Source organism: Chiloscyllium plagiosum, chromosome 2, assembly GCF_004010195.1.
Source record: "Chiloscyllium plagiosum isolate BGI_BamShark_2017 chromosome 2, ASM401019v2, whole genome shotgun sequence".
NCBI classification, from domain to species: Eukaryota; Metazoa; Chordata; class Chondrichthyes; order Orectolobiformes; family Hemiscylliidae; genus Chiloscyllium; species Chiloscyllium plagiosum.
In genome coordinates, this window is record NC_057711.1 from 145,270,536 (window position 1) to 145,297,973 (window position 27,438).

Below are 27,438 nucleotides of genomic sequence, written 5' to 3' on the forward strand. Positions count from 1 at the left end.
TAACATTATTAAGTGGCAGAGGAAATGAAACAGCACTGGATATTATTTACATCAGTTTTAGAAAATGGTTATTCTTCTTAATTGCCCGACATTTGAAAGGACGCTGTTCAAACTTTGAATGAGTCTGATTTCAAACTATTGAGGTGCAAGAAATATAATGGCAAACAGCCCTAGGATCCACAATTTCCTGCTTCACATGCTGTACTCCAATAAAGAGTGTTCGATGGACATGTCACCCACCAACAGTTACAGTTTGTATTTATTAGGATTTTAAATGTAACATAAGTCCCAAAGTATTTCACAAGAACGTTAACAAAAACAAATTGCCACCAGGCCACAAAGTAGATATTAGGGCAGTTAAGCAGCATACCAAAGGGAAGGAGAAGAGAGGAGGAGAAAGGAAGAGGTTTACAAAGGGATGTTCAGAGTTTAGGACAGCTGAAGACATAACCCAATGATACAGCCATTAAAACAGAAGATGAAGATTGAAACATTTGATTAGGACAGATATTGTCAAAGGATATTAGGAGCAGAAGACATTACAGTGATATTTCTTCACAGAGTCTGTCAAATACTATCGCCACCTCAAATGTTGGGCTCTTTGTTATTATCCAACACTTTAATTATTGAATGCTGTTTGTTGCACTGCTATGAGAGATTATGATTGCATTGATTTTTTCCAGACAGCAAGCATCATCCTTTTATTTGAGAAAGAACAAAAAGAGAAACCAGGAAACTACCGAGCAGTTAATCTAGCATGAGGAGTAATTAAAATGCTAACACTAATTGTTAGGGACATTTTAACAGGGCACTGAGAAAAAATAATTAAGCAAAGTCAACATGGATTCATGAAAGGGAAATCATGCTTGAAAAAGTTGTTAGTTTTCCAAGGACATAATCAGTAGAATGGATAAGTGGGATTCAATGAATATTACCTGATTTAGATTTTCAGGAATAATTCAAAATGTTGCACACAGAGGTTACCACAAGGATCAATATTTGGGCCCCAGCTATCTACAATCTACATTCATGATTTTGAAGAGGGGAAGGATTTCACCACAGCTGTAGATAACCAGAAAATGTTGTCACGAGATGGCCATTTTGACTTTTCATTGACAGACTGTTTTTCAGACTGGAGGCCTGTGACCAGTGGAGTGCCACAAGGATCGGTGCTGGGTCCACTACTTTTCATCATTTATATAAATGATTTAGATGTGAGCATAAGAGGTACAGTTAGTAAATTTGCAGATGACGCCAAAATTGGAGGAGTAGTGGACAGCGAAGAAGGTTACCTCAGATTACGAAGGGATCTTGATCAGATTAGCCAATGGACTGAGAAGTGGCAGATGGAGTTTAAATAAAAGCGAGGTGCTGCATTTAGGCAAAGCAAATCAGAGCAGGACTTATACACCTAATGGTAAGGTCCTAGGGAGTGTTGTTGAACAAAGAGACCTTGGCGTGCAGGTAGATAGCTCCTTGAAAGTAGAGTCACAAGTAGATAGGATAGTAAAGAAGACGTTTGATATGCTTTCCTTTATTGGTCAGAGTATTGAGTACAGAAGTTGGGGGGTCATGTTGCATTTGTACAGGACACTGGTTAGGCCACTGTTGGAATATTGCGTGCAGTTCTGGTCTCCTTCCTATAGGAAGGATATTGTGAAATTTGAAAGTGGTTCAGAAAAGCTTTACAAGGCTGTTGCCAGGGTTGGAGGATTTGAGCTATAGGGAGAGGCTGAACAGGCTGGGGCTGTTTTCCCTGGAGCGTCGGGGGCTGAGGGGTGACCTTATAGAGGTTTATAAAATCATGAGGGGCATGGATAGGTTAAATAGACAAAGTCTCTTCCCTGGGGTGGGGGAGTCCAGAACTAGAGGGCATAGGTTTAGGGTGAGAGGCAAAAGATATAAAAAGGACCTAAGGGGCAACCTTTTCAGGCAGAGGGTGGTATGTGTATGGAGCTGCCAGAGGAAGCTCATATGGTCCAAACGTAGAATGAGGCCCTGTTATTTTGGCGGTCAAATTTCAATACCGGAAAAGAACTAGCACCTGAAACAATCAAGCACTTTAGGAATCAGGAGTTAGGCCCCTTTCCAAATGAAGCCAGAAGTTAGGTAAAGGAAGTGAAAGTCAACCCAAATGTGTTCATTTAATAAATTGATAAAATGACAGAAAATAAAAATGTTAACAAATGAAGGATATTGGCAGAGAGGGACAGCCCTATTTGGAATACAGAAATGATAGAAAAGGTGTTACCTTTTTGTATGTGTTGATGATGAGCTCTCTTAAGTGATGCATCATGGGAGTCATTGAATCACTCACTGCATCGAGAGCTCTATCCACTTCTTTCTTCATCTCATTACCATTTGGAAGAAGACGAACCAGATTAAGAATGGCCTATGGGAAAAATAGGTGTAGATAAGGAGAGGTTTTGGGCTAATGGTATTATCACTAGACTGTTAATCCAGACACTCAGATAATGCCCTGGGGGCCTGGGTTCAAATCCTGCCATGGCAGTTGGTGGAGTTTGGATTCATTTGGAAATTCATCTGGAATTAAGAGTGTAAAGATGACAGTGAATTGATTGTTGATTGTTGAAAAAACCTGTTTGTTCACTAATGTCCTTTAGGGAAGGAAACTGCTGGCCAATGTGTAACTCCAGACCCACAGTAATTTGGCTAACTCTTGACCACCTTCTGGGTAATTAGGGATAGGAAATAAATGCTAGCCTAGCCAGTGATGTCGACATCCCATGAATGAATATAAAAAAAACAAATCAAAAATAAAGCATGGGAATTATTTTCTAACTTTGCATTAATGACAATCTTCTTCCACTCTTTGTAGCCATATCAGCCAATCTTAGGTATGCTATTGGTTCAGTGATTTGTACTTACAATATCACCATTTTAGAGTTGATCCAAATCGTTAAATATTATCTTTCCTCTACTTACAGAAAACCATTGCACATGGCAAGAAATCATTCAGGACAGGTCAATCAACCTATATATCTTATATTTTCAGATTTATTTTGTCCTTTGAGACTCATTGATGAATACATTTTTTATATTTTTATTTTATTTACAGCTTCCACATGGTGACTGTATTTTTATGTATTTATGTATTTTTTATCATAACTGTATTTTTTCTTTTTTAATATGTCTGTGGCAAGATTAGATGTAATCCACATTTTATTCAGCTTTGAGGTTCCCCATTGATCTAACTGACTGCCTGAGAACTGTAGCAATCGTTAGAGCACAAGTTGGATCAGGCAGCTGTAATATATCATGTTTCAGATGTACAGTAGTCTCACATGGAATTGTTCATTACATCCTCCAGAGTGAGAGATTCTGTTAGATGTGCCTCATAGACAGGGAGGAGAATTTTCCCCTCCCTGGTTTGGCATGAGAAAAGCTAGGACTTAGGGGTTGCTAGACTTTGCATGGGTCACATTGCCTTTTAGAGCACAAGGGTCATCAGTGCTCAGTTACAGGTTGCCAGCCTCTGTGCTTTGTATTGATTTTTATCACAGAGGGACAGGCATGGTGGGGAGTAAGAAACTGTGAAGAAGGTGGACATGTCTCTGTAGGAAATCCTGCCATGTCAACATCACAGCTGCAGCATGTTCTGCAGTTTACATGGCAAACACATTGCACATGTGTTTCATCCAAATATTACCTGTCTGAGAGTGAAAGAGGGTTAGCAGTTTGTATGGTGAAAGCAGACAACATTTAATCAAGGGAGTAAAATTCCTGGCACTCAAGACACTTGTCTAATTCATTACCAGGAGGTTGTTCATGCTCAGGTAGGAGACAGTGAGGACTTCAGGTGCTGGAGATCACAGTTGAGAGTATGGTGCTGGAAAAGCACAGCAGGTCAGGCAGCATCCGAGGAGCAGGAGAATTGACTTTTCGGGCAAAAGCCCTTCATCAGGAATTCATGGTCAGTCAAGCACTTGGTCCTACCAGAGTCCAGGGATCCATATCCTTGCAGACCAGGAATGGGCCATGGTCTGCCCTGCAAGTCTAGTGCAACCAGTCTGGGGATGACAGGTGGGTCATGGGGGATGCAAAGGAAACATCAGTCCAGGAGATGTGGCCAATAATGGTCAGGAGTTTTATCAGGGAATGGTCCATGAAGTCCTTGGAATGGTAAGTAATGTCAACTCAGGGATAGGCTTCATTGTATTGGGTCAATGAGGAAGTGGTGACAGTGAAGAGCAGACAATTGGATGTAGTTGGGCTGGATCTCAGTGAATGGGGTGGACTAGGGTTCAAATATGTTACAGGAACTCTGGCCTCTATGAAGGGAGAGTGTAAGGTCAACAAGGACATGGGAACCTCCGAAGTCAATGGTCTCTTGGGGTAAGTGGGGACATTGATAGATGTGTGAAGGAGATCAGTGGAAATGAGAGAGGTTGCAATGTTTCCAGGACAGGAACACTGAGGGGAATATGAAGGATGTGGGAAATCCCAGGCAGAGGCAACAAGTCACATACAATGAAACAAAGTTCGAACATTGCCATGATAGATCAAATATCAACCATACAATATCTTCATAAAATGACTGATGCTGCATGCAAAGGTGCAGGTTAAGTTACTGTTCTCTCTTCAGGAGTGGAATGAAACTTTTGGAATTTGAAGCTTTTCTAAAGGCATTGCAATAATTCACCACAAATTGTAAATAACACAGTGATTCAGTATTGTCAGCCCTCTGGCTTCAATTTGCACGCAGCAGAGCTTTTATTGTCCAAGAATGTGCATTTCAAATTATGGACTCAAACAATCATGACCATTAACTTGTGCACATTAATTGCCTCCTTGTCATGTCAGATAAATGAATTTAAAAGAGCCCCAGAGTTTTCCATTTCATAAACAAATTGTATAGCTCGCTCTGAGAAACAATGCCTTGCAGCTGCCACATTCACACACTGAACTGTAAATATGTAAAGACATGGATCTGCAATGTGGAAGGGAGCCTCTTCTTTAACAGTAATGGGAACAGGGGGGTTACCAACTTGGCTTCCTGGAAGAATTTGATGCCTCCAATGTAGCATGGAGGAAGGCCGCACTGTGGCTGGTGTTATTGGAAGACTTTGGGTATTCGATCCCAGCTGCCTCTCGATCTAGAGATCCAGAAACTGTGAGTCTGTTGCCTGGATGCATACCCATGCTCCTTGGTTTTTACCGCTGCTGGCTTTGGGATCACACACAGGGAGTGTTTCCTCCTGGGTCTATTCTTAGCTAAAGAATATTCTGTATTAGCTTCTCTTCCCATTCCTGTACAACTAACTCAGATTCTCTGCCATATTCTTAGCTTCTTTGTCGTTGTCTTCGATATACTGCTACTCCGTGGCACATCAGAAAGCACATTTCTGTAAACTGATTAAATCACATTATACCTCTCTGTCTATCCTTTCAATTGCCAATTTTATGAACAATCACATTCAAGAATACTCTAGCTTCTTACCTCAAATTCACCCTTTGTATACTTGGCATCAGGTATGCTTACCATATCCTCCACAAAAGGTTCTGGAAATCCCTAAGGACAGAAGTAATATAACTTGAGGTTAATTCAGATTAAACAAAAATTGCATGGTACGATGAAGATATCACACACATAAAGGTCTGTATTTACCTTCCTAGCTCAAGGCGTTGAAACAATTCCCAGCACCGTAAATGTGAACTAGGAGAAAGTGCATGGAATCTTTGGATTTTTGTTCCTGGGATGTGGAGGCAAGTGTTAAGTTACCACTGAAGTACTATGCAGCTCCACCCTCCATCACGCCCCATTGTAGGCCCTATACCAATTTAGTATCAACTCAAACATCCTATACATCATACAATGTCATTCCACCTACCAGATACCCAGTATCTACCGTGGGTAGACCTCAGGACCCATGCTAAAATGAAATAAAATAATGTTCTTACACTTTTATTGAATAATTCACTATTTCAGAAAATGTCTCATAAATAAAAAAAACTATTCACTACATTTAACTCCTTTTAATCCTTTATAAAACAAACATTGGAATTTATTGTCCCACTTTGAAGGGTCTATAATGTCTTGGAGTTGATAAATAAACCACAGTGATAATGAAGGTTTGTGAAATCTGTCATGTCACAATAATTCTACCTTACATGAATAGAGAAAAATAGGTGTTTTTTCCAACAGAGTGAAATTGTTTTTAAAACAAAAATTTAAGAAGCTGTTTTGAATGCCTTGACAGTTCCTGTTGACAGCTTAATTGATAGTTCTGTTCACAGCTCCTTTCTCCAGCTCTGTTGACAGTTCCAGTAAAGTTTTTGCACTTTAAATGAAGTTGTACCTTTTAAAAACCCTCAAAGGGCTCCTTTCCTCTCCCAAAGAGAAGCTTACCTCTCCTAAGGTCACCTGACCATCCATGGCAAAGGGTACAAAGACCATAACCAAAGGTGCTCCAAGATGATAACCAAAATGGGATCTCACTTCTCCTAAACTGTATCACACTTCAGGATGACATGGTGGCTCAGTGGTTAGCACTGCTGCCTCACAGCACCATGGAGCCTCAGGTGACTGCCTGTGTGGAGTTTGCACATTCTCCCTGCGGCTGATGGGTTTCTGTTAGGTGCTCCAGTTACCACCCACAACCCAAGGATGTGAAGGCTAGGTGGATTGGCCATGGTAAATTTGAGGATAGGGTGGAGGCTAGGTCTGGCTGGCTGTTTGGAGGGTCAGTGCAGACTTGATGGGCCTAATGACCTCTCTCTGCACTGTGGGAATTCTGTGATTTCTCCAAGGAATTCCAGTGGATTTAAACCATCTACCACCTAATCTAAAGTGCACAGAAGTGTTGTTTTGGACATCCTACCATAGAAAATCAGATTGGCCTCAGGTGACAGTATTTTACGTGCCTCCATAAACCGTACATGTACAACTTTAAAAGCCAGCTCAATTTCTGAATGCTATCAACCCTGAGAAAATAGTACATGTTGTGTTTGAGGCAAGTCTTCCTGTTTTGGAAATCTGGAAGTATTTTCAAAATGATGAAAAGTTTCTTCACCGTTATTAAAAATGTAGGCCACAGTTTTCAAATACAATCCACATGAAAATATTAATTATTTAAAGAATTCGATGAAATACTGGTATTAAATAGAGACCATAAGATATTGAAAGGCTGTTTCTAATGTGTTGGCAAAGGACTAATATGAAGAAGTCTCTGAAAGCCACTTCTGAGTCACTAATCTATTAGAAACGTAATGGGGGAAATTACAGGAACTTCTTTCTTAAGTGAACAGTCTTTCATCAAACTCCTGAGTTGTGCACTGAAGACAGTGTCCAGGCTTTAGGGAGTCAGGAGGTGAGTTAATTGCCACAAAATAACCACCCTATGATTGCTTCTTGTAGCCACAGTATTTATATGGTTCACCCCTTTCAGTTTCTCATCGTTTGTAACCTCCAAGATGTTGATGACTGAGGTTTATGATGTTAATTCCATTAAATGTTAAGGAAAAATTGGGAAATTCTCTTTTGCTGGTTGTTGCCGAGAACATTGGTGACCCAGATAAGTGCTTCCTGATGAAGGCTTATGCCCGAGACGTCGATTCATCTGCTCCTCAGATGCTGCCTGGCCTGCTGTGCTTTTCCAGCACCACACTCTTGACTCTGACCTCCCGCATCTGCAGTCCTCACTTCCTCCTAGTGACACAAATAATACCTGCCACTATATGTAGTCCAGGCCTTGCTGTACATGGACATGGCATTTCTGGCTCAAGGTAGATACAAATGCATTAGCCTTGTCTTTTGGGGTGATGTTCTGGATTCCTCCATTATTAGGGATGAGGATACTTATGGAGTCTCCCAGCACAAAACAATCTTAACAACAACTTTGTTCCTGATTTTCTGCCTTTCAATGATAGAACAACTCAGAGTAAGAGATATTGTTTGGTTTACTTTTCTTGCTTTTCTTATTTAAATACACTATTTCTGTATTGATCTTTATAATTAAACTATAGAAAATTCTAAATAAAAACACGTCAGCTGGAGGTTGACAAAATTAGCTTTTGTATCACTCTGGTAGTTCTTTGCAATTCTAAGTAATAATCCACAAAAACGACGTTAAACAGACAAATGTAAAAATGCAATGTAGGAAAGTCTGACTCACGTTAATGTGCCAGGTTAGAAGCAGGCAGATGACCATCCCAACAGTAGTTCTTCTTTTCCCATTGTGACAGTTTAGTATAATAGCACAGTTTTGGTGAGTTGTTAAATGTGATTTCACAACCCTAAGGAAGGCATCAAAATCCTGTAAGTAAAAGAAAGAAAATTATCAATGTGCTAGTCAAATAAATTATATTTTACATTGGAACATGAGAAACAGGAGCAGGAGTAGGCCATCTGGCCCCTTGGGCCTGCTCCGCCATTCAATAAGATCATGGCTGATCTTATCATGGACTCAGCTCCACTCACCCACCTGCTCACCATAACCCTTAATTCCCTTACTGTTCAAAAATCTATCTATCTTTGTTTTTAAAGCTATCAAGAGGTAGTCTCAGCTGCTTCATTGGACATGGAATTCCACAGATTCACAATCCTTCAGGAGAAGAAATTTCTCCTCAGCTCAGTCCTAAATCTGCTTCCCCTTGTTTTGAGGCTATGCCTGTTAGTTCTAGTCTCACCTGCCAGTGGAAACAACGTCCCTGCTTCTATCTTATTTATTCCCGATGTGGAGGAGCCGGTGTTGGACTGGGGTGGACATTTTTGTGTGATTTTTAACTTTATCCATTCATTATTTTATATGATTCTCTAAGAATACAACCCATTCTTTTAATTTCCAATGAGTCTCAGTCTACTCAATCTCTCCTCATAAACCACCCCTTTCAACTCCAGAATCAACCTTGTGAACCTTCTCTGCACCCCATCCACTGCCTGTACATCCTTTTCAAGTAAGGAGACCAAAGCTGTACACAGTAATCCAGATGTGGCCTCACCAGAACCCTAAGGCTACAACATAACCTCCCTGGTTATAAATTATATCCCTCGAGCAATGAAGAACAGTATTCCATTTACTTTCTTAATTACCAGTAGCAGCTGCAGACCAATGCACAAGGACACCCAGGTCCCTCTGCACAGCAGCATGCTGCAATTTTTCACCATTTAAACAACAGTCCATTTTGCTGTTATTTCCAAAATGGATGACCTCACATTTACCAACATTGTACTCCATCTTCCAGATCTTCGCCCACTCACTTAACCTATCTATGTCGCTCTGCAGACTTTCTGTGCACTCTGCACAGTTTGTTCTACCACTCATCTTAGTGTCATCTGTGAACTTTGACATACTACACTTGGTCCCTAACTCCAAATCATCTATGTAAATTGTAAACAATTACGATCTCAACATTGATCCCTGAGCCACACCAGTAGCCACTGATCGCCAACTGAAAAAACACCTATTTATCCCTACTGTTTGCTCTCTGTTAATTAACCAATCTTCTACCCATTCTAATATATTATCCATGATGCTGTGCACCTTTATCTTATACAGCAGCCTTTTGTGCAGTATCTTGTCGAATGCCTTCTGGAAATCCAAATACACTACTACCACCAATTCCTCCTTATCCACAATGCTCATAATGTTCAAGGAATTCCAGTAAATTAGATTAGATTCCCTACAGTATGGAAACAGGCCCTTTGGCCCAACAAGTCCACACCAACCCTCCAAAGAGTATCCCACCCAGACACATTCACCTACCCTATATTTACCCCTGACTAATGGATCTAACACTATGGGAAATTTAGCACGGCCAATTCACCTGACCTGCACATTTTTGGACTGTGGGAGGAAACCAGAGCACTCGGAGGAAACCTACGCAGACACTGGAAGAATGTGCAAACTCCACACACAGTTGGGAATCGAACCCGGGTCCCTGGCACTGTGAGGCAGCAGTGCTAACCACTGAGCCACCATGCAGCCCCATTAAGTAAATTAGTTAAACATGTTCTTCCTTTCAGCTGTGTCTGCCTGATGGGACAATTTCTATCCAGATGTCTTGCCTTTTCTTCCTTAAATGATAGATTCAAGAATTTTCCCCACTTCAGGAGTTAAACTAGCAGTCCTATAGTTACTCACCTTTTGTCTACCTCTTGTTTAAAACAGTGGTGTCACATTTATGGTTTTCCAATCTATTGGAACTGCCCCAAAGTCCAACAAATATTGGTAAATTACCGCAAGCACGTATGTTATTTCAGAGAAGGTTAATTAGGATGACGTCTGGATGGAGGGATCAGTGGTTAGAGAACTTTGCTCATGAGCAATGGCTAAATGGATTGGGGCTCTACTCAATGTTTAGAAGAATGACAGGTGATGTCATTGAAATATATAGGATTCTTAAGGGGCTTGATAGGGTAAATGCTGAGACGCTGAACCTTCACTGAACTGCCTGCAATGAAATGATACCTTTTCTTAAATGAGGGGACGAAAGCTGCTCACAGTACTTCATGATGAAGAGGTGCCAGTGTTGGACTGGGGTGGACAAAGTTAAAAATCACACAACACCAGGTTATAGTCCAACAGGTTTATTCAGAATTGACTTTCAGAGTGCTGCTCCTTCGTCAGATAGCTAGTGGGGCAGGATCATAGGACACAGAATTTATAGCACAAGATCATAGTATCAAGCAACTGAAATGATATATTGAATAAACCTAGATTGCTACTAAGTCTTTCATCTTCTAGAATGGGTTGCAGGGTTTGATTCATTAATATGTTAATGCCAGAAATGCTTTCAAGTCATATTCCCAAGAGAACTTAGGATTTTATTTTTAAAAAGTGACATCTCAACTCTAAAAAATGGAATACTTATGAGCAATCTAGGTTTGTTAAATATTTCGTATCAGTTGAATGACACCGTGATCTTGTGCTATAAATTTTGTGTCTTATGATCCTGCCTCAATAGCCAATTGACAAAGGAACAGCACTCCGAAAGCTAGTGCTTCTAAATAAACTTGTTGAACTATAATCTAGTGTTGTGTGATTTTTAACACAGCACTTCAGAGCATCTTGTACAGTTTCAATAAGGCTTCAATACTCTTACACTCCAACCTCTTCAAATTAGGAGCTCATGTTCCATTAGCATTCCTGAGTACCTGCTGCAATTTGCACAACTTTCTGTGTTTTATGAACAAGTACCCCATGGTCCCTTGGTGTTGCAGCGTTTTGCAGTTTCTGTCCATTTAAATAAATGATTTGGATGTGAGCATAAGAGGTATACTTAGTAAGGTTGTAGATGACACCAATATTGGAGGTGTAGTAGACAGCGAAGGTTACCTCAGATTACAACAGGATCTTGATCAGATGGGTCAATGGGCTGAGAAGTGGCAGGTGGAGTTTAATTTAGATAAATGTGAGGTGCTGCATTTTGGGAAAGCAAATCTTAGCGGGACTTATACACTTAATGGTAAGGTCCTAGGGAGTGTTGCTGAACAAAGAGACCTTGGAGTGCAGGTTCATAGCTCCTTGAAAGTAGTCACAGGTAGATAGGATAGTGAAGGTGTTCTGTATGCTTTTCTTTATTAGTCAGAGTATTGAGTACAGGAGTTGGGAGGTCATGTTGCGGTTGTACAAGACACTGGTTAGGCCACTTTTGGAATATTGCATGCAATTCTGGTCTCCTTCCTATTGGAAAGATGTTGTGAAACTTGAAAGGCTTCAGAAAAGATTTACAAGGATGTTGCCAGGGTTGGAGGATTTGAGCTATAGGGAGAGGCTGAATAGGCTGGGGCTATTTTCCTGGAACATTGGAGACTGAGGGGTGACCTTATGGAACTTTATAAAATCATGAGGGGCATGGATAGGATAAATAGACAAGGTCTTTTCCCTGGGATGGGGAAGTCCAGAACTAGAGGGCATAGGTTTAGGGTGAGAGGCGAAAGACATAAAAAGGACCTAAGGGGCAACTTTTTCACCAGAGGGTGGTATGTGTATGGAATGAGCTGCCAGAGGAAGTGGTGGAGGCTAATATAATTGTAACATTTAAACGGCATCTGGATGGATATATGAATAGAAAGGGTTTGGAGGGATATGGGCCGGGTGCTGGCAGGTGGGACTAGATTGGGTTGGGATATCTGGTTGGCATGGACGGGTTGGACTGAAGGGTCTGTTTCCATGCTGTACATCTCTAATGACTCTGTGACTCTAATATTCTGTCCTTAAGTGATCTATTTATGGTGTTTTGAATGATTGAAAGATCATTGCGTAGACAGATAAGAGAAACAATTTCCTCTTCTGGGGGAGTCCAAGACAAGGGGACTTGATAACCTTAAAATTGGAGCTTGTGTTCACCAGTGGGTGATGTTAGGAAGCATTTCATTAGATAAAGGACAGCGGTAGTCTGGAATTCATCTGACCAACTGTTGTTGAGACCGGGTCAATTGAAAAATTCAACATTGATATTGATTAATTTTTATATTGTGTACAATTGAGAGCATGACAAAGTTTCTGAGCTAATAGTATTTGAAGTATGTTTTCCATGGAGGTTGGAGGTGGATTCATTGGAGATGTTCGGAGATAATTCATGACATTGGCAATGATTCAGTGAGCCATGGATTATGATCTTTGGACACAAATATGGAAAATGCTTTTCTGAGGAAGTTTTACAGCAACGAAAGCTTCAGTAAGAACATCGGATGTACGAAGCAAAATAACAGAATTTGTTTTTCCTTTCTATCATTATGTAAATAATGAGAAAAAGAAATAAAATTTTGAAAGGAGCGTGAAAATAATAAAATACATTAAAGCCAAATGAGATGGAGAGAAATTGGTTATATAAATAGCTGGGAAAAGAATGATTTAAACAGGCAATTTAGCAACAGCAACCTTTCTGAAGTACCAGGAAAAAATGTAAGGAAAATAAATTTGTAAAAGCAGAATTTTTGTGTATCTGTAAGCTACAATATTTGATCATGCATTAGTTGTGTGATATGTGGTTTCAGAAAATCAGCTACATTAGGGCCCTGAATAAATTGCTGTTGTACTTAGTGTTCTGGAACCACATGCAAAATCGCTGTGCAGATTACAGTGTGGTCAGTAGTGGAGGACATTCACATTGAAAATTTACATTTGGCTTAACAAGTTATTGAACAGTTGGAATAAACTCGAATTTGATTTCTGCTCAGAGCAGAACCGCTGCTTCCTCAGTCATTTAGGAAAAAAAATCTCAAATTACTCAGTGGGTCAAGCCCCTCCCATTTTCTGAACTCCATTCCTTGCATGTTTTTTTGCACACATTATGCTGCACATTTTTGCAGCTGCATGATTGATGAGCTGAAATCTAGTAGCTTGATTGTCAGGTAGGCAGCTTTTTGTTTTAACTTAGAATCATAGGAATAGGAAACGAAAAATTAAAATCCATGTGATACAGGGAAAACTGGTTCAGTGATAGGAAACAAAGGATAATGGTTGATGTTTGCTTTTATGAACGGAATAGTTTAATTTGTGACTGTGGTCAGCAAGGACTGGTGGGACTGAATGGTCTGTTTCTGTACTCTATGACTATGAGTCTATGAAAGCAACATTCCATGCTATTCCAAAAGATTACATTTTGGCTCTCTTGCTGTTAGAATAAAATTTGAGAGGCATGATTGGAAAAGTTTCAGACTACATAATAATTGGCCGAGTAATTGATAATGAAGAGGCTAGTTGTCAACTGTAATACGATATCAGAGGTTTGGTTGAGTGGGTGGGAAATGGTGTGATTCAGACTGAAGAAGTGGAAGGCTGTGTGTATGCTGAGGGCACTCAAAGCAAGGAGAAACACAAGAAACAGGAGGGCATTAAGAGAAGTAAAGGAAATGAGAAACCTTGGAGTGCACATCCACAGGTCAGTAAGGTGACAAAGGCAGCATTTTGCCATACTTTCGTTCATTGGGCAACATATTGAATACAAGAGGAAGAATGTAATGCTAGAACAATGTAAGACACTGGTTAAACTATAGCGGAGACTTTTAAAGAAGTTCTGTTCATTACATTAAAGGAAGGGCATAATTGGTCCAGCGAAGGTGTAGAGAGGATTTACAAGATTTCTGCCTGGTCTTTCGAGTTACAGGTATGAGGATAGGTTAGTTTTCCTTAGAACCAAAGAAGGCTGAGCAGTAACTTAATTGAGGTGTACAAAACATTGAGGGAGCTGGATGGAGTGGACAGGAAAGACCTGCTTCCCATTTACTGGGAGCACAGATTTATGGTGATTGGTTAAAGGATTAGAGTGACCACGATATAAAAAGATTTCACCCAGTTGGATGCCTGGAATTTGATTCCCAGTTTGGTGGAAATGGGCAGCTCATCTAAAAGTAAACTGGACCTGCATCTGAAGCGTTGGAACCTGCAAGGTGATGGTAAATGAGATTAGAGTGAACAAATAGTTATTCAGAAAGATCGGACATTTTGGGCTGAATGGCCTCTTTCTGTGCTGTAACATTTCTATGGTTCGAGGAGTAAACCATTCAACTCATGAGACTGTTCTGGCATTCAGTTAGATCATGGCTAAGCCATATCTTAACTCCATCTGTCTATTTTTATTCTGCAAACCTTAATAACCTTATCTAAGAATCAATTCACCAATGTTAATGTTGAACTTTTCAATTGACCCTGTCTCAACAGCACTCGGCCAGATGAATTCCAGGGTCCCACTACCCTTTAACTGGTGAAATGCTTGCTAATATCACCTGGCAGTGAACACCAGCTCCAACTTTAAACGGATTTCCCTTAGTCTTGGACAACTCCAGAAGAGGAAATAATTCCTTTTATCTGTCTACCCAATGATCTTTTGTTCATTCACAACACTGTAATTAGATCACCTCTTAATTTATTCTCTTCCAGGTAATGTTACTGTACTCTGAGCAAAATATTCTCATACTTTTAATCCTTTTATCCTCATTATTAGTCTGCATTGTATTCCCTCTGAAGCCAGAATATCCTACCTGAGCTGCTGGGCCCAGATCTCAACCCAATTCTTTAACTGGGGCTTTACCCGAGATCTAAAATTTCCAGACTGGGCTCTCAAGCTCTCTTGTAACATTGATCAAGGTTCTATTCAACTTTGTTCTGCACTTGAACTGCACAACTTTAGTAATTTCTGTGCTTGTCCCATCGAATCTCTCTCACCATCTTAGCTTCTCACCATTCAGAAAATACTAGTTTTTATAGATCTAAAGTAGATGATCTTGCACCTCTGCATATCGAACTCCATCTGTTGCAGTTTGCACAATCTCCTCATCTACTAGCATTACCTCGCATTTTCCCCATCTGCACTATTTACCTCTTAGCTTATCATCTCAGCAAACATTTGGTGAAAAGCTGCGACCCCTGTACTCATCACCCTTCTCTCTATCTCCTTTCTTAATCAATTCTAGACATTCAGATGCCAGCAAAACTATGTGCTCTCATTTTGAAAAACAATTTCATCTGTGAAACTTTATTGAATTGCTTCTGTATATACCATATTATCAACACTTCAGAATCCTCAATTAGATTTGCTTATGCATGATGGGGAGGTGATATCCCAATGGGATTATTGGTAGACTATTAATCCAGAAACTCGGTTAATGTTCTGGAGACCCAGGTTCAAATCCTACCACGGCAGATGGTGGAATTTGAACTCAATAAAAATCTACTGATGAACCATGAAACTATTGTTGATTATTAGGAAAAACTCATTTGGTTCATGCATTTTCTTCAGGAAAGGAAATCTGCCATCCTCACCTGGTCTGGCCTACTTGTGATTCCAGACCAACAGCAATGTGGTTGACTCTCAATTGCTCTCTGAAATGGCCTAGCAAGCAATTCAGTTCAAAGGCAACCAAAGACATGCAATAAATGCTGGCCAGCCAGGGATGCCCATGTCCCACAAGTGAATAAAAAAGAATTTTGGTCAGTTCACATTTACCCAACTGTTCAATTATTCGGCCCCTAATAAAATAGTCTCATGATTTTACTACAACTATCATGGACCTAACCAGCGTATGATCCTTATCCCTCTTACTCTTTCTAAAATACATCACATAATTGGAAATTTTCAAATCCTAGATGCTGTATTGAAAGAGTTTTGGAAGATTCTGAATAATGCTTCAATAATTTTCCAACCTATTTATTTTAATACAGTTGGGTGAAAAGAATCACACTCTGGAGATTTGTAAAGGTTTAATCTCATTGAATTCCAATATCATTTTTTTCTAACTTATGTTGATATGGTTGGCAGTTCTCCAAGTTAGCTCTTTCAAACTGCAGTGCAGTTAGTCCCATTTCTCTGCTCCTTCCTCATATCCCGAAAACTTGTTTCTCTGTTAGATAGTTATCCCATTCCTTTTTAAATCCTTCTGCTGAAACTGAACCGACCAACTTCTCTGGTATTTCAAATCCTGACCATGGTGTAAAATAAAATACCTAATTTGCCTCTGATTCTGTTGCCAAATACTATTTAAACTGTGTCCCTTCATTATCAACCCTTCAACCACTGAATCCAGTTTCCTTATGGTGATTCTACCTAAACTGGGTAGGTGATGGCCTAATGGTATTATGACTAGATTGTTAATCCAGAGTCCCAGCTCATTTTCTGGTGACCTGATTTGAATCCTGGCATGGCTGATGGTGGAATTTGACTTCAATAATAATCTGGGCAAAAACAGTATTATGACCACGAAACCATTGCTGATTGTCAGAGGGAAAACCTTAATTCACTAAATCTGGTTCATCAATATCCTTTAGGGAAGAAAATCTGCTGTCCTTACCTGGTCTGGCCTCCTTGCGACTCCGGACCCACTGCAAAATTGTTGACTCTTAACTGCCCTCTGGGCAATTAGGGATGGGCAATAAATGCTGGTCCAGCCAGTCACACCCACATCCATGAATGAATAAAATAAAACCTTCTGTGGTTTATAACATTTTCTCTTGGCCTTTTCTACTCCAGCAAGAACAACTCCCATCTTTTCCAGTTTATCACTGTAACTAGGTAAGGTGAATGACAAGGTGGGGGAGTTCAAAACTAGAGGGTATATTTTTAAGATGAAAGGAGAAAGACTTAAAAAGAACACAAGGGGCAACATTTTTATAGAGTGGTTCGTGAATGGAATAAACTGCCAGTGAAAGTGGTAGATGCAGCTACAGTTGCATTTGGATAAGTTCATGTATAGGAAAGGTTTGGAGGGATGCTGTCCAAGCACTGGCGGGTGGGACCAGTTTAATTTGGAAATATGGTCGGCTTGGACTGGTTGGACCGAAAGATCTGTTTCCATGCTGTATGATTGTATGACTCATGGGAGAGTCTAGGATCAAAGGGCATAGTCTCAGAATTAAGGGGTGCCAATTTAAGATTGTGTTGCAGAGGAATTTTTTCTCTCAGAGGGCTGAGTGTCTTTGGAACTACTTGCCACAGAGAGCTGTCGGGGCAGAGTCTTTGTGTGTGTTTTAAGGCTGAGGTAGATGGATTCTTGATCAAGAGGAAAATCAAGGGTTATGGGGAAAGGGCATGAAAATGGATGGATTGGCTTGCTCCTGTTCCTAATTCTAATGGTCTAATGGTCCACTGATTTGACTGCATTATTCAGACTAAGACTAGTTTGGCTTTATCAAAGGTGTTATCTTTTGGACCAGATGTTGACCCAAGATTCCATCTACCCTGTCTGGTGGATGTAAAAGTTCATATTACACTGTCAAAGAGTATGGAAGTTCTCCCCAGTGTCTTGTACAATAGTCCTCAACCAACAGCATTAAATATAAATTGTCTGGTCATGTTTCCATCTGCATTACAATAGGGCCTGCACTTCAATAGTGCTTAAATGATTGTGAAGTACTTTGAGACATCGCAAGGTTGTGAAATAGACTATATATTGATAAGTCCTTTCTTCCATACCATGTTTGGGACAACAAGGGTTAAAAATCACAAATAGAATGGAAACCAACATATATGAATAAATCACATAAGTGTACCTCTTCTCTGGGAGCCGCGCAGTCTGTAATTGGAATGCGTTTGTAATGCAATTGGGGAAACTGCGTGGCTATCTGAGTGTAAACCTCCTGCAGAGTGTTACACGATGCAAACTGCTTCAGCTGCTTTGTTTCTTCATGCCATGTCTCTACAGCATTCTGAGAGCTCAACACATCCACTTTGGTGGCAGTCTCCACTTCCTGGATCACGATAAAGAGAAACAAACTTAAAATTGAGCTTCAGCTACCACGAGTTAGAGGAAAGCTCCTCATTTGCAGCTCCTCATGGCTACCATAGACAACAGAGTTCTCCTTTGATTCCCATGTGACAAAATGAACAGATACATTAACTTGCTGCTGGGGCCTAAAACCTTCAGTGAAGTGTGATGTCCATTTTGATTTCAATAGAAATGAAATATTAACAGTTTCTACAATTCGTTAGTCAATCCATAGTGCTGGCTTAGCCCAAACAGAAGCTACAAATCTACCATGAGGACAGGAAATAAATTTTGTCCCCACATTATTAAATGTTCTACACCTGCAAGAATGATTGTGGCATTTTGGATGAAAAATAACATTCCATGCACTTTGCATGCAGGTGCCAGTCATTTTGTGCACTTAATATATGTTTACATTCCATCCAATAGGGTAAGGTTCCAACATTGCTTCAATGTAAGTGATTTGCAGACTCCACCTGTAAAACACAAATACCACCCCTCTTTCATGTCCCTTCCTGTTTTGCAGTCAATGTGTCCTAATTGAACTTTTAGCCTCCTTCTTTTCTGTTGAGGCCCTTTGCATAACTATTGATGAGCTCACTTTACCCCAGAGCCCTTAACTTTGGAAATTCCCATGCCCATGTTGGGCCTTCATCCTTCCCTTGTAGAGGCCATAGCTACAATGGCCTGTCTGAACTTCTGCCCCTTTCCAGAACTCACAGTCCAATCCTATTCATTACATCATCCCACCCTCGCATATCCAGTTGCCCGGAGGACTGTTTCCTTTCCCTCAGAGACCCAGTACAATGAAGCCCATTCCAAAACTTGAGCTGCCCACTTTGCTTGGGACTTCATTGAATGCCCCCTCTTAAGCCCTCTAATCTTTATTGATCAACCCCACCAAAGGACTGACTTTGGCCTACTCTGTCCCCCAGACTGATTTTGTAGGACATTGCCCTGTGACCTTGGCTCAATCACTGTAACTGATGCCTCAACAGCAACTTGACTGCCCAACCTGCCATTCTTGGACTCCTAGCACTTGACCTGTATGACTAACTGTGGCCTAATTCCTTGTTTTGGAAAGATATTGATTTCCGGTGTCTCAGAGTCATAGAGATGCACAACACGGAAACAGACCCTTTGATCCAACTCGTCCATGCTGACCAGATATCTCAACCCAATCTAGTTCCACCTGCCAGCACCCATCCCATATCCCTCCAAACCCTTCCTATTCATATACCCATCCAGATGCTTTTTAAATGCTATAATTGTACCAGCCTCCACCACTTCCTTTGGCAGCTCATTCCATACACGTACCACTCTCTGCGTGAAAATATTGCCCCTTAAGTCTTTTTCATATCTTTCCCCTCTAACCCTAAACCTATGCCCTCTAGTTCTGGACTCCCCACCTCAGGGAAAAGACTTTGTCTATTTATCCTATCCATGCCCCTCATGATTTTGTAAACCTCTATAAGATTAGATTAGATTACTTAGATTAGATTACTTACAGTGTGGAAACAGGCCCTTCGGCCCAACAAGTCCACATCGACTCGCCAAAGCGCAATCCACCCAGACCCATTCCCCTACATTTACCTCTTCACCTAACACTACGGGCAATTTAGCATGGCCAATTCACCTAATAAGGTCACCCCTCAGCTTCCGACACTTCAGGAAAAACAGCCCTAGCCTATTTAACCTCTCCCTATAGCTCAAATCCTCCAACCCTGGCAACATCCTTGTAAATCTTTTCTGAAACCTTTCAAGTTTCACAACATCTTTCTGATAGGAAGGAGACCAGAATTGCACACAATATTCCAACAGTGGCCTAACCAATGTCAAGTGCATCGGCAACATGACCTTCCAATTCCTGTACTCAATACTCTGACCAATAAAGGAAGGCATACCAAATGCCTTCTTCACTATCCTATCTACCTGCGACTCCACTTTCAAGGAGCCTTGAACCTGCTCCAAGGTCTCTTTGTTCAGCAACACTCCATAGGAAATTACCATTAAGTGTATAAGTCCTGCTAAGATTTGCTTTCCCAAAATGCAGCACCTCACATTTATCTAAATTAAACTCCATCTGCCACTTCTCAGCCCATTGGCCCATCTGATCAAGATCCCATTGTAATCTGAGGTAACCTTCTTCACTGTCCACTACACCTCCAATTTTAGTGTCATCTGCAAACTTACTAACTATACCTCTTATGCTCACATCCAAATCATTTATATAAATGTTGAAAAGTAGTGGACCCAGCACCGATCCTTGTAGCACTCCACTGGACACAGGCCTCCAGTCTGAAAAACAACCCTCCACCACCACCCTCTGTCTTCTACCTTTGAGCCAGTTCTGTATCCAAATGGCTAGTTCTCCCTGTATTCCATGAGATCTAACCTTGCTAACCAGTCTCCTATGGGGAACCTTGTCGAACGCCTTACTGAAGTCCATATAGATCACAATTACCACTCTGCCCTCATCAATCCTCGGTTACTTTTTCAAGAAAACACAATCAATTTTGTTAGACATGATTTCCCATGCATAAAGCCATGTTGACTAATCAGTCCTTGCCTTTCCAAATATATGTACATCCTGTCCCTCAGGATTCCCTCTAACAACTCGCCCACCACATACGTCAATCTCACCAGTCTATAGTTCCCTGGCTTGTCCTTACCACTTTTCTTAAACAGTGGCACCATGTTAGCCAACCTCCAGACTTCTGGCACCTCACCTGTGACTCTCCTTTGACAATGTATCTGATCGTGGCCAACCTTGTGACAGAGTAATAAAGCCTCTTGGCTGACTGTAACTGTTCCCCCTTACTGACTATTTTCCCACTTCACCCCAATAAGGATCGCTCATACTTGATTTTGACATGTGACCATTTGCTTGAAACACATGGAGTACTTTTGCCACATTACCTGCTGTCATTTGCTGTAGTTGTGATATTTATGTGCCGTGTCCTCCCCACTATCTAACTGACGATTAACTGTTCACTGATCCCCACCACCACCAGCTGCCTGTCTCTTTTTCTGTAGAAAAAAGCAAAGCAAGCCACAGAAGCTAGCAACCTATAACTGAACTTTAAAGACCCCATAAACTAAGAAAATGATGTGAACTGCACAGGGGCTGGCAGTCTATAGGTAAGTGATAAAGTCAACGCGTGTGCACTAAGAATGTAAAGAGAAACATAACTGTTGGCAACCTCTATGCAAATGTAATGTGAGTGTGTGCTAAGAAAACAATGTCTGTAACTTGTATCTGATTACAATCATGCAATAAACAACATTTACTTAAAGACAAGAGCCATTTGTCATTTAACTACCAAGTTTATAGTCAATGCAAGCTAGATTGGTCCAAAGTGCTTTTAGTCACATCAATTTTAAAAAGTACCATTTGTTCAGTAACTAGAAACTCAGGGTATTCACCTCCAGTTGCTCTGCTGTTGTCACAGGAATGATGATCTCCTGTTGGAGGCTGTTGACCTCCCTGAGTGAATACATTTTTCCATCACCTTCCAACACTGCTTCCTCTCGCAGGTTCAAACATAAAACTCGGCTAAACTTCCTGCAATCGTCTGTTAGGTAGGAGAGAATATGCTGCAGTCCCTGCAATCAAAATTATTTTACTTTTAGGTCTTGGGTGCCCAGTACTCTGGTTTAACTTAGCACAAGTGCCTCAGCTTTTCAAGTTAATTCGACATTTACAGAATTGCATTTGTCACACAATTATGTCTGCGATCTCCCAGAAATAAATGCCCACCAGTACATGGAGGATTTACCAATCAGTTTATAAGAAGTTACCCATCAGTCAGCTGACCAAAATTCAAAGACCTGCTTACTAGGGTTTAAAAGGAGGACATTACCCACTGATATGTAAATGAACAATGGTCCAATACTGTATGCAGAGGGAAGTAAATACTGACGTACAGAGGAAGTGTCCATTGTCATACAGAGGGCCATACTCATCGGCATTTAGAAGGATTATTCTGTGATGTACACAAAGAACTACAGACTGGTGCTTGTGGTACATAGAGAGGCATCCACCATTATATGGAACTACTAAACAGTATTGAGAAGAGTTTTCAACTAGTAAATAAGCAACAGCCACTGGTAGCCTTCAGTCATTCCCACTATATAGCTGAGCTGTCTACCAAATTATACAGGAGCTAAAAACCTAGTATTTACAGGAAGAAAAACAGATGTTGCTGGAAAAACTCAGCAGGTCCAGCAGCATCTGTGAAGAGAAATCAGAGTTAACATATTGGGTCCCGTGATCCTTCCTGAAACTTCTGTTTTTGTTTCTGATTTACAGCATCCGCAGTTCTTTCGGTTTTTATTTAGTATTCAAAGGAGTCAGTCTTAGAATGCAAAGTATCTAAGAATCAGTCAGTAATTGTACACATTATTTTATGTATACCTCTAAACAATATTGGATGGAATAGTTGACAGAATGTGAAGATACCGCCCAACTGAATACACAACTTAAACAGGATCCTAAACTGCTATTTAGAGAAGCTATTAGATAGAGTTGCATATTAATATAATTGAGGCTGTTCTACTGAATACAGAGAAGTACGTGATGTAACAAATGGGATTGCTGACCTCTGGATTTGGTTGTGCCATTCCACATACAGGCATTTTTGAAACTTTTCTGTAGTTTGCCACCTTCATCTCTCTCAGACTACTCATTTCATCAAGATCCAGGGATTCATCCGCAAACTGCAGGTCACAAGCAGAGAGTTAATCTGAGGCTGTAAAGTTATATGAGGCTTTCAAATGACAGGGAACAAGATGGTCGGTGATCGTATTGTTAATATTGTGTGAGTCTATTCCTTAACCTGCTTTCATTCCTGTATAATTAACATGCAGTGAACAGAAACTGTTAAAACATAGACTGAAGAGTTTGAGACTTTTCAAGTATTGAAATTATTCAGACTGACTAAAAGGCAATTGTTTTCTCACAATTTGTCAGGAGATCTTTCTCAGAGATCTTTTAAGTATTTATGTGTTACCATCTAAAAAATGATGGTCAAAAGTTTGGAGATTGATGTGAAATCTGGCGTGTATCATGCAACACTGGTTGGATTCTTCTGAATATTGCTTCCAGGTTCTATTCTGCAGAGCATTTCCAGTGCATATACAACAACTTGCATTTATTTAGTTCCTGTAATGTAGTAGAAGAGCTCACACACTTCACAAGAGTATTATCAGATAAAGTTCAGCACCAAACCACAAAAGGCGATAAAAGCAAATGACCAAATGCTTAGCAAAGAGATAGATCGTCAGAAGCATCTTAATAGGAAGAGAAACTTTGATATGGGTAGAAGTTAGATAGGGAATTTCAGATGTTGGTGCCTCAACATTGAAGGACCACTGCCCGTGAAGTGACAATTGGAACAAAGATGCACAAGGGTCCAGAATTGAAGGAAACAGAGATCTTGGAAAGTTGTAGAAGGTTACAGACATAAACAGGAGTGAGACTATGGTATGATTTGAACAAAAGGATGACAATTTTAAGTTTGAGATGTTGCTGGATCAGGAACCAATGTAGTTGGTGATGGATGAAGAATAAGCTTATATTTAAGAGGAATGAAAAAATGGGAAGTCAACCAGGAGAATATTGAGCGAGTGCAATTTCAGTGTACCTGTGTAGGTAACAAAAGCATGATTGAGCTGAGCATATAGGAGCAGAGGATTAAAGCTTGAACAGGGATTAATGATATTAAAACAACTGGAAGTAGGCAGATTTGGTGATGAAAAGAATATGGGTTGGACATTCAGGTCAGATATGACACAAAGGTTGAAAACAATCTATAAGCTACCTACTCCATCCCTTTTCTATGCAATAGTCTGCGATTGATCTACAAAGGAGTGAAAGGTTATGCAATGTGGACAGGAAAATGGAATTAAGGACACAATCAATCAGTGACATTCTTATTCAATGGCACAGCAAGATGGAGAGTTCAAATGGCCTACACTTGTTGATAATTTTATGCTTAAATTTTTATGTAAATGAGTCTGTTCAACAACCTTGGAATCCAATTTGATGTTGAGATAAATTTCCACCCTTATATTCATACCATCACTTATGTCATATTTGTTCTTATACCTTAGTATGGGATTACTGCTAGATCAGTAAGTAGCATTGATTCAATTTACTTGAAAATCTCAACAAGTGAAAAAACTGATAACTTGCAGTTGCAGAGCAATTTGTGTGGACATCTTTGGTCCAATGCACTGCTGCTTGTAATCTTCATGGCTCCTGGTCATGGGATGGCATGCTGGTCCTTAGCTCATTAGCATACTTAATTTGTAAAGTAACACAGATCTGAAAACAACGACACAACATCCCTTTCTTCCAAGATAAAAATTACATGCACAAAGTGTGGAAATAAGTATTCATTATGTGGTTCAAAACTATTCACACTGAAACAAGGATTGTAAGATTTATGAGTTATAGACACTAAGAGATATTGTACACAATTCTGGTCGCCCTGCCACAGAAAGGATATTGTTTCACCGGAGAGGGTTCAGAAAAGATTTACCAGGATGTTGCTGGGAATGAAGAGTTATAAAAATAAATTGCAACGGTTGGAACATTTTTCACTGGAGCATAGGAGGTTTAGGGGTGACCTTATAGAGGTTTATAAAATCACGAGGGCTGTAGTTAAGGTGAATAACAAGGGTCTTTACCCTAGGGTGGGGGAGTTCAAAGCTATCTGGGAGGAAAAATTTTAAATAGGGCATGAGGGGAAACCTTTTTACACAGAGAATGGTTTGTGTGTGGAATGAACTTTCAGAGGAAGTGGTGAATACAAGTACAGTTGCAACATTTAAAAGACATTTGGATAAGTTTATGAATAGGAAAAGGTTTGGTGGGATATGGGCCAAATGCAGGCAAGTGGGTATAGTTTAATTTGGAAACAGGGTCTGCGTGGACCGAAGCGTCTGTTTCCACACAGTTTGACTCTATCAGGAATAGGTGATTTGATGATCCTTCTGGATCTCGTGATGGTATAACCATTGAGACGAGACGTCATACTTGGTTGCTTTCAACTTTAGTGTGTGTCAGTCTCTTGTGCATTGTTAGAAAGTTGGTTGCTGTCATGGTGGCCTTCCATAACTGTATTAACCAAGTGTGTTTTGTCTCTTCCTCCCAGCTCCAGCCCCTTCCCATTTATCTCCCAGCCCCCTTGGTCTCTCCCCACATTCCTGATGAAGAGTTTATGCTTGAAATGTTGACTCTCCTGCTCCTCGGATGCTGCCTGACTGGGTGTGCTTTTCCAGCACCACACATTTTGACTCCCCCATTACCACAGCCATATCTCCTTCCTCAGCACCTGACTAAGGAACCGACTGATCCCACATGGACTCCAGACTACATTCAGACTGTCAAAATTCGGACCTGACCAGGACAATCAGTACCTACAGCAAATCCAAAGCCTCCAGAAATGGTTCTTCCTTCGGATCCTCCGCTCCACGCTTGCAGCCATGTGTCACCACTTACTTTCCCTGCAGTCAGCCCTACTCCAGCTCAGGACCACATTCTCCCAGACCTGCAACGGACCTCTGCTGTTCTACACCCTGAGAAGAATCCACACACTCAACAAACACTTTTTCTCCAGCTTATTGGACATCAAGGAACGTAAATACACCAAACTTTCATGTACTTGCCTCCAAACTCGGGATTCCTCAAACATCCCAGAACCTTCTCCCAGCTTCCAAAACCGCTTGGACGCCATTAGCCACGCAGCCATTACAGCCACCACCACCATGATAAAACATGACATCAATATTGCCCCGATCGCCCCACAGACCACAGCTACATCGACTATACCACCTCCAAAATCATCGCCAAAACAACTACCACCTCAATCGCCACCACTACAACCATCACCGAAACCACCGCAAAGTCCACTGCCTCCACAACCGCTGCAAAGACTACCCAGCACATCATTTCTGCTCCTGTAGTTGCTTCCACCTTAGCCACTTCTGTACCACTGATATCACTCACCAGAACACCGCCAACAAACATGCAGCCACCACCAAAGACATTGTGAACGCCCCATGGAATGTCACATTTGCCCCGTGGATGCCACGGAATGCACAGATTCTGCCTCCCTGGCATGTCCTCATTCTGTTGTCTTTCCCTTAGGAGGGTGGAGCCTAAGGGAAAGACAACGGAACAAGGACATACCACAACCCAAAGGACTAGCCACACTACCATATATCAAGAGCATTTCCCAACTGACAGCCAGACTACTGCAACCACTAGGACTCATAACAGCACACAAACCAACAGCCACTCTCAGACAATAACTTACCAGAACGAAGGACCCGATACCCAGCATGAGCAAAACCAATGTAGTTTACAAAATCCCATGCAAGGACTGTACAAAACACTACATAGGACAAACAGGAAGACAGCTAACGATCCGCATCCATGAACACCAACTAGCCACGAAACGACATGACCAGCTATCCTTAGTAGCCACACACGCAGATGACAAGCAACATGAATTTGACTGGGACAACACTACTATTATAGGACAAGCCAAACAGAACAGCCAGGGAATTCCTAGAGGCATGGCACTCATCCACAGATTCAATCAATAAGCACATCAACCTGGACCCAATATACAGGCCACTGCGACTGACAGCTGGAACTGACAACCGGAAGCGGCAGGTACAAACCACTATAAATGCCGGAGGAAAGATCACAGAAGCGCTACACAAGAGGCTCCCAAGCACTGAGGATGTCACCTAGACAGGGGACGAAACGTCTGCAACACAAATTCCCAGCTCGGCGAACAGAACCACAGCGACGAGCACCCGAGCTACAAATCTTCTCACAAACTTTGTATATATAGATTACATAATTCTGCGTCTGCATGTCAGCCATGTACCATTTTAATTATCCCTTTTTTTAAAGAAGTTTGTCCTGTATATCAGAGAACTTGGACAGATGATGGCTTTGCAGAGTCATCTTAACTTGATTTCTATTGGAAGTGCAACTCTTAAGCATAGCACAACAACACGATCATCCTGTTTTGTCACCCTGAACTTCACGATAATTTTGACAGTATGAACTATTCACTCAACAAGACTGTTGGAACTGAAACAATGTGGTCAGGCTGTCTCATGTTTTATTCCTCTTACGGTATACATGTCTCCAAATGTCTGCCTAGTATATTGCAGTCCATTGCCAGGTATGAACCCTTCAGGTGTACCACATAGTCTGAGCATTGCATTCATTGTATCTACTGTGAATG

General features: G+C 40.9%; 1 protein-coding gene across 1 annotated transcript in view; it reads right to left on the reverse strand.

The window, feature by feature from the left end:
- The window catches only part of LOC122558317 (paladin-like), a 127,453-nt gene that overhangs the window by 51,334 nt on the left and 48,681 nt on the right, over nucleotides 1-27,438 (reverse strand). The window contains exons 13-18 of the mRNA XM_043706751.1: nucleotides 22,769-22,885; nucleotides 21,593-21,772; nucleotides 17,952-18,149; nucleotides 8,136-8,276; nucleotides 5,462-5,533; nucleotides 2,252-2,392 (exon numbers count right to left, since the gene is read on the reverse strand). Of these exons, the coding sequence (XP_043562686.1) occupies nucleotides 2,252-2,392; nucleotides 5,462-5,533; nucleotides 8,136-8,276; nucleotides 17,952-18,149; nucleotides 21,593-21,772; nucleotides 22,769-22,885 (849 nt within the window). The remainder of the gene's footprint in view (nucleotides 1-2,251; nucleotides 2,393-5,461; nucleotides 5,534-8,135; nucleotides 8,277-17,951; nucleotides 18,150-21,592; nucleotides 21,773-22,768; nucleotides 22,886-27,438) is intronic.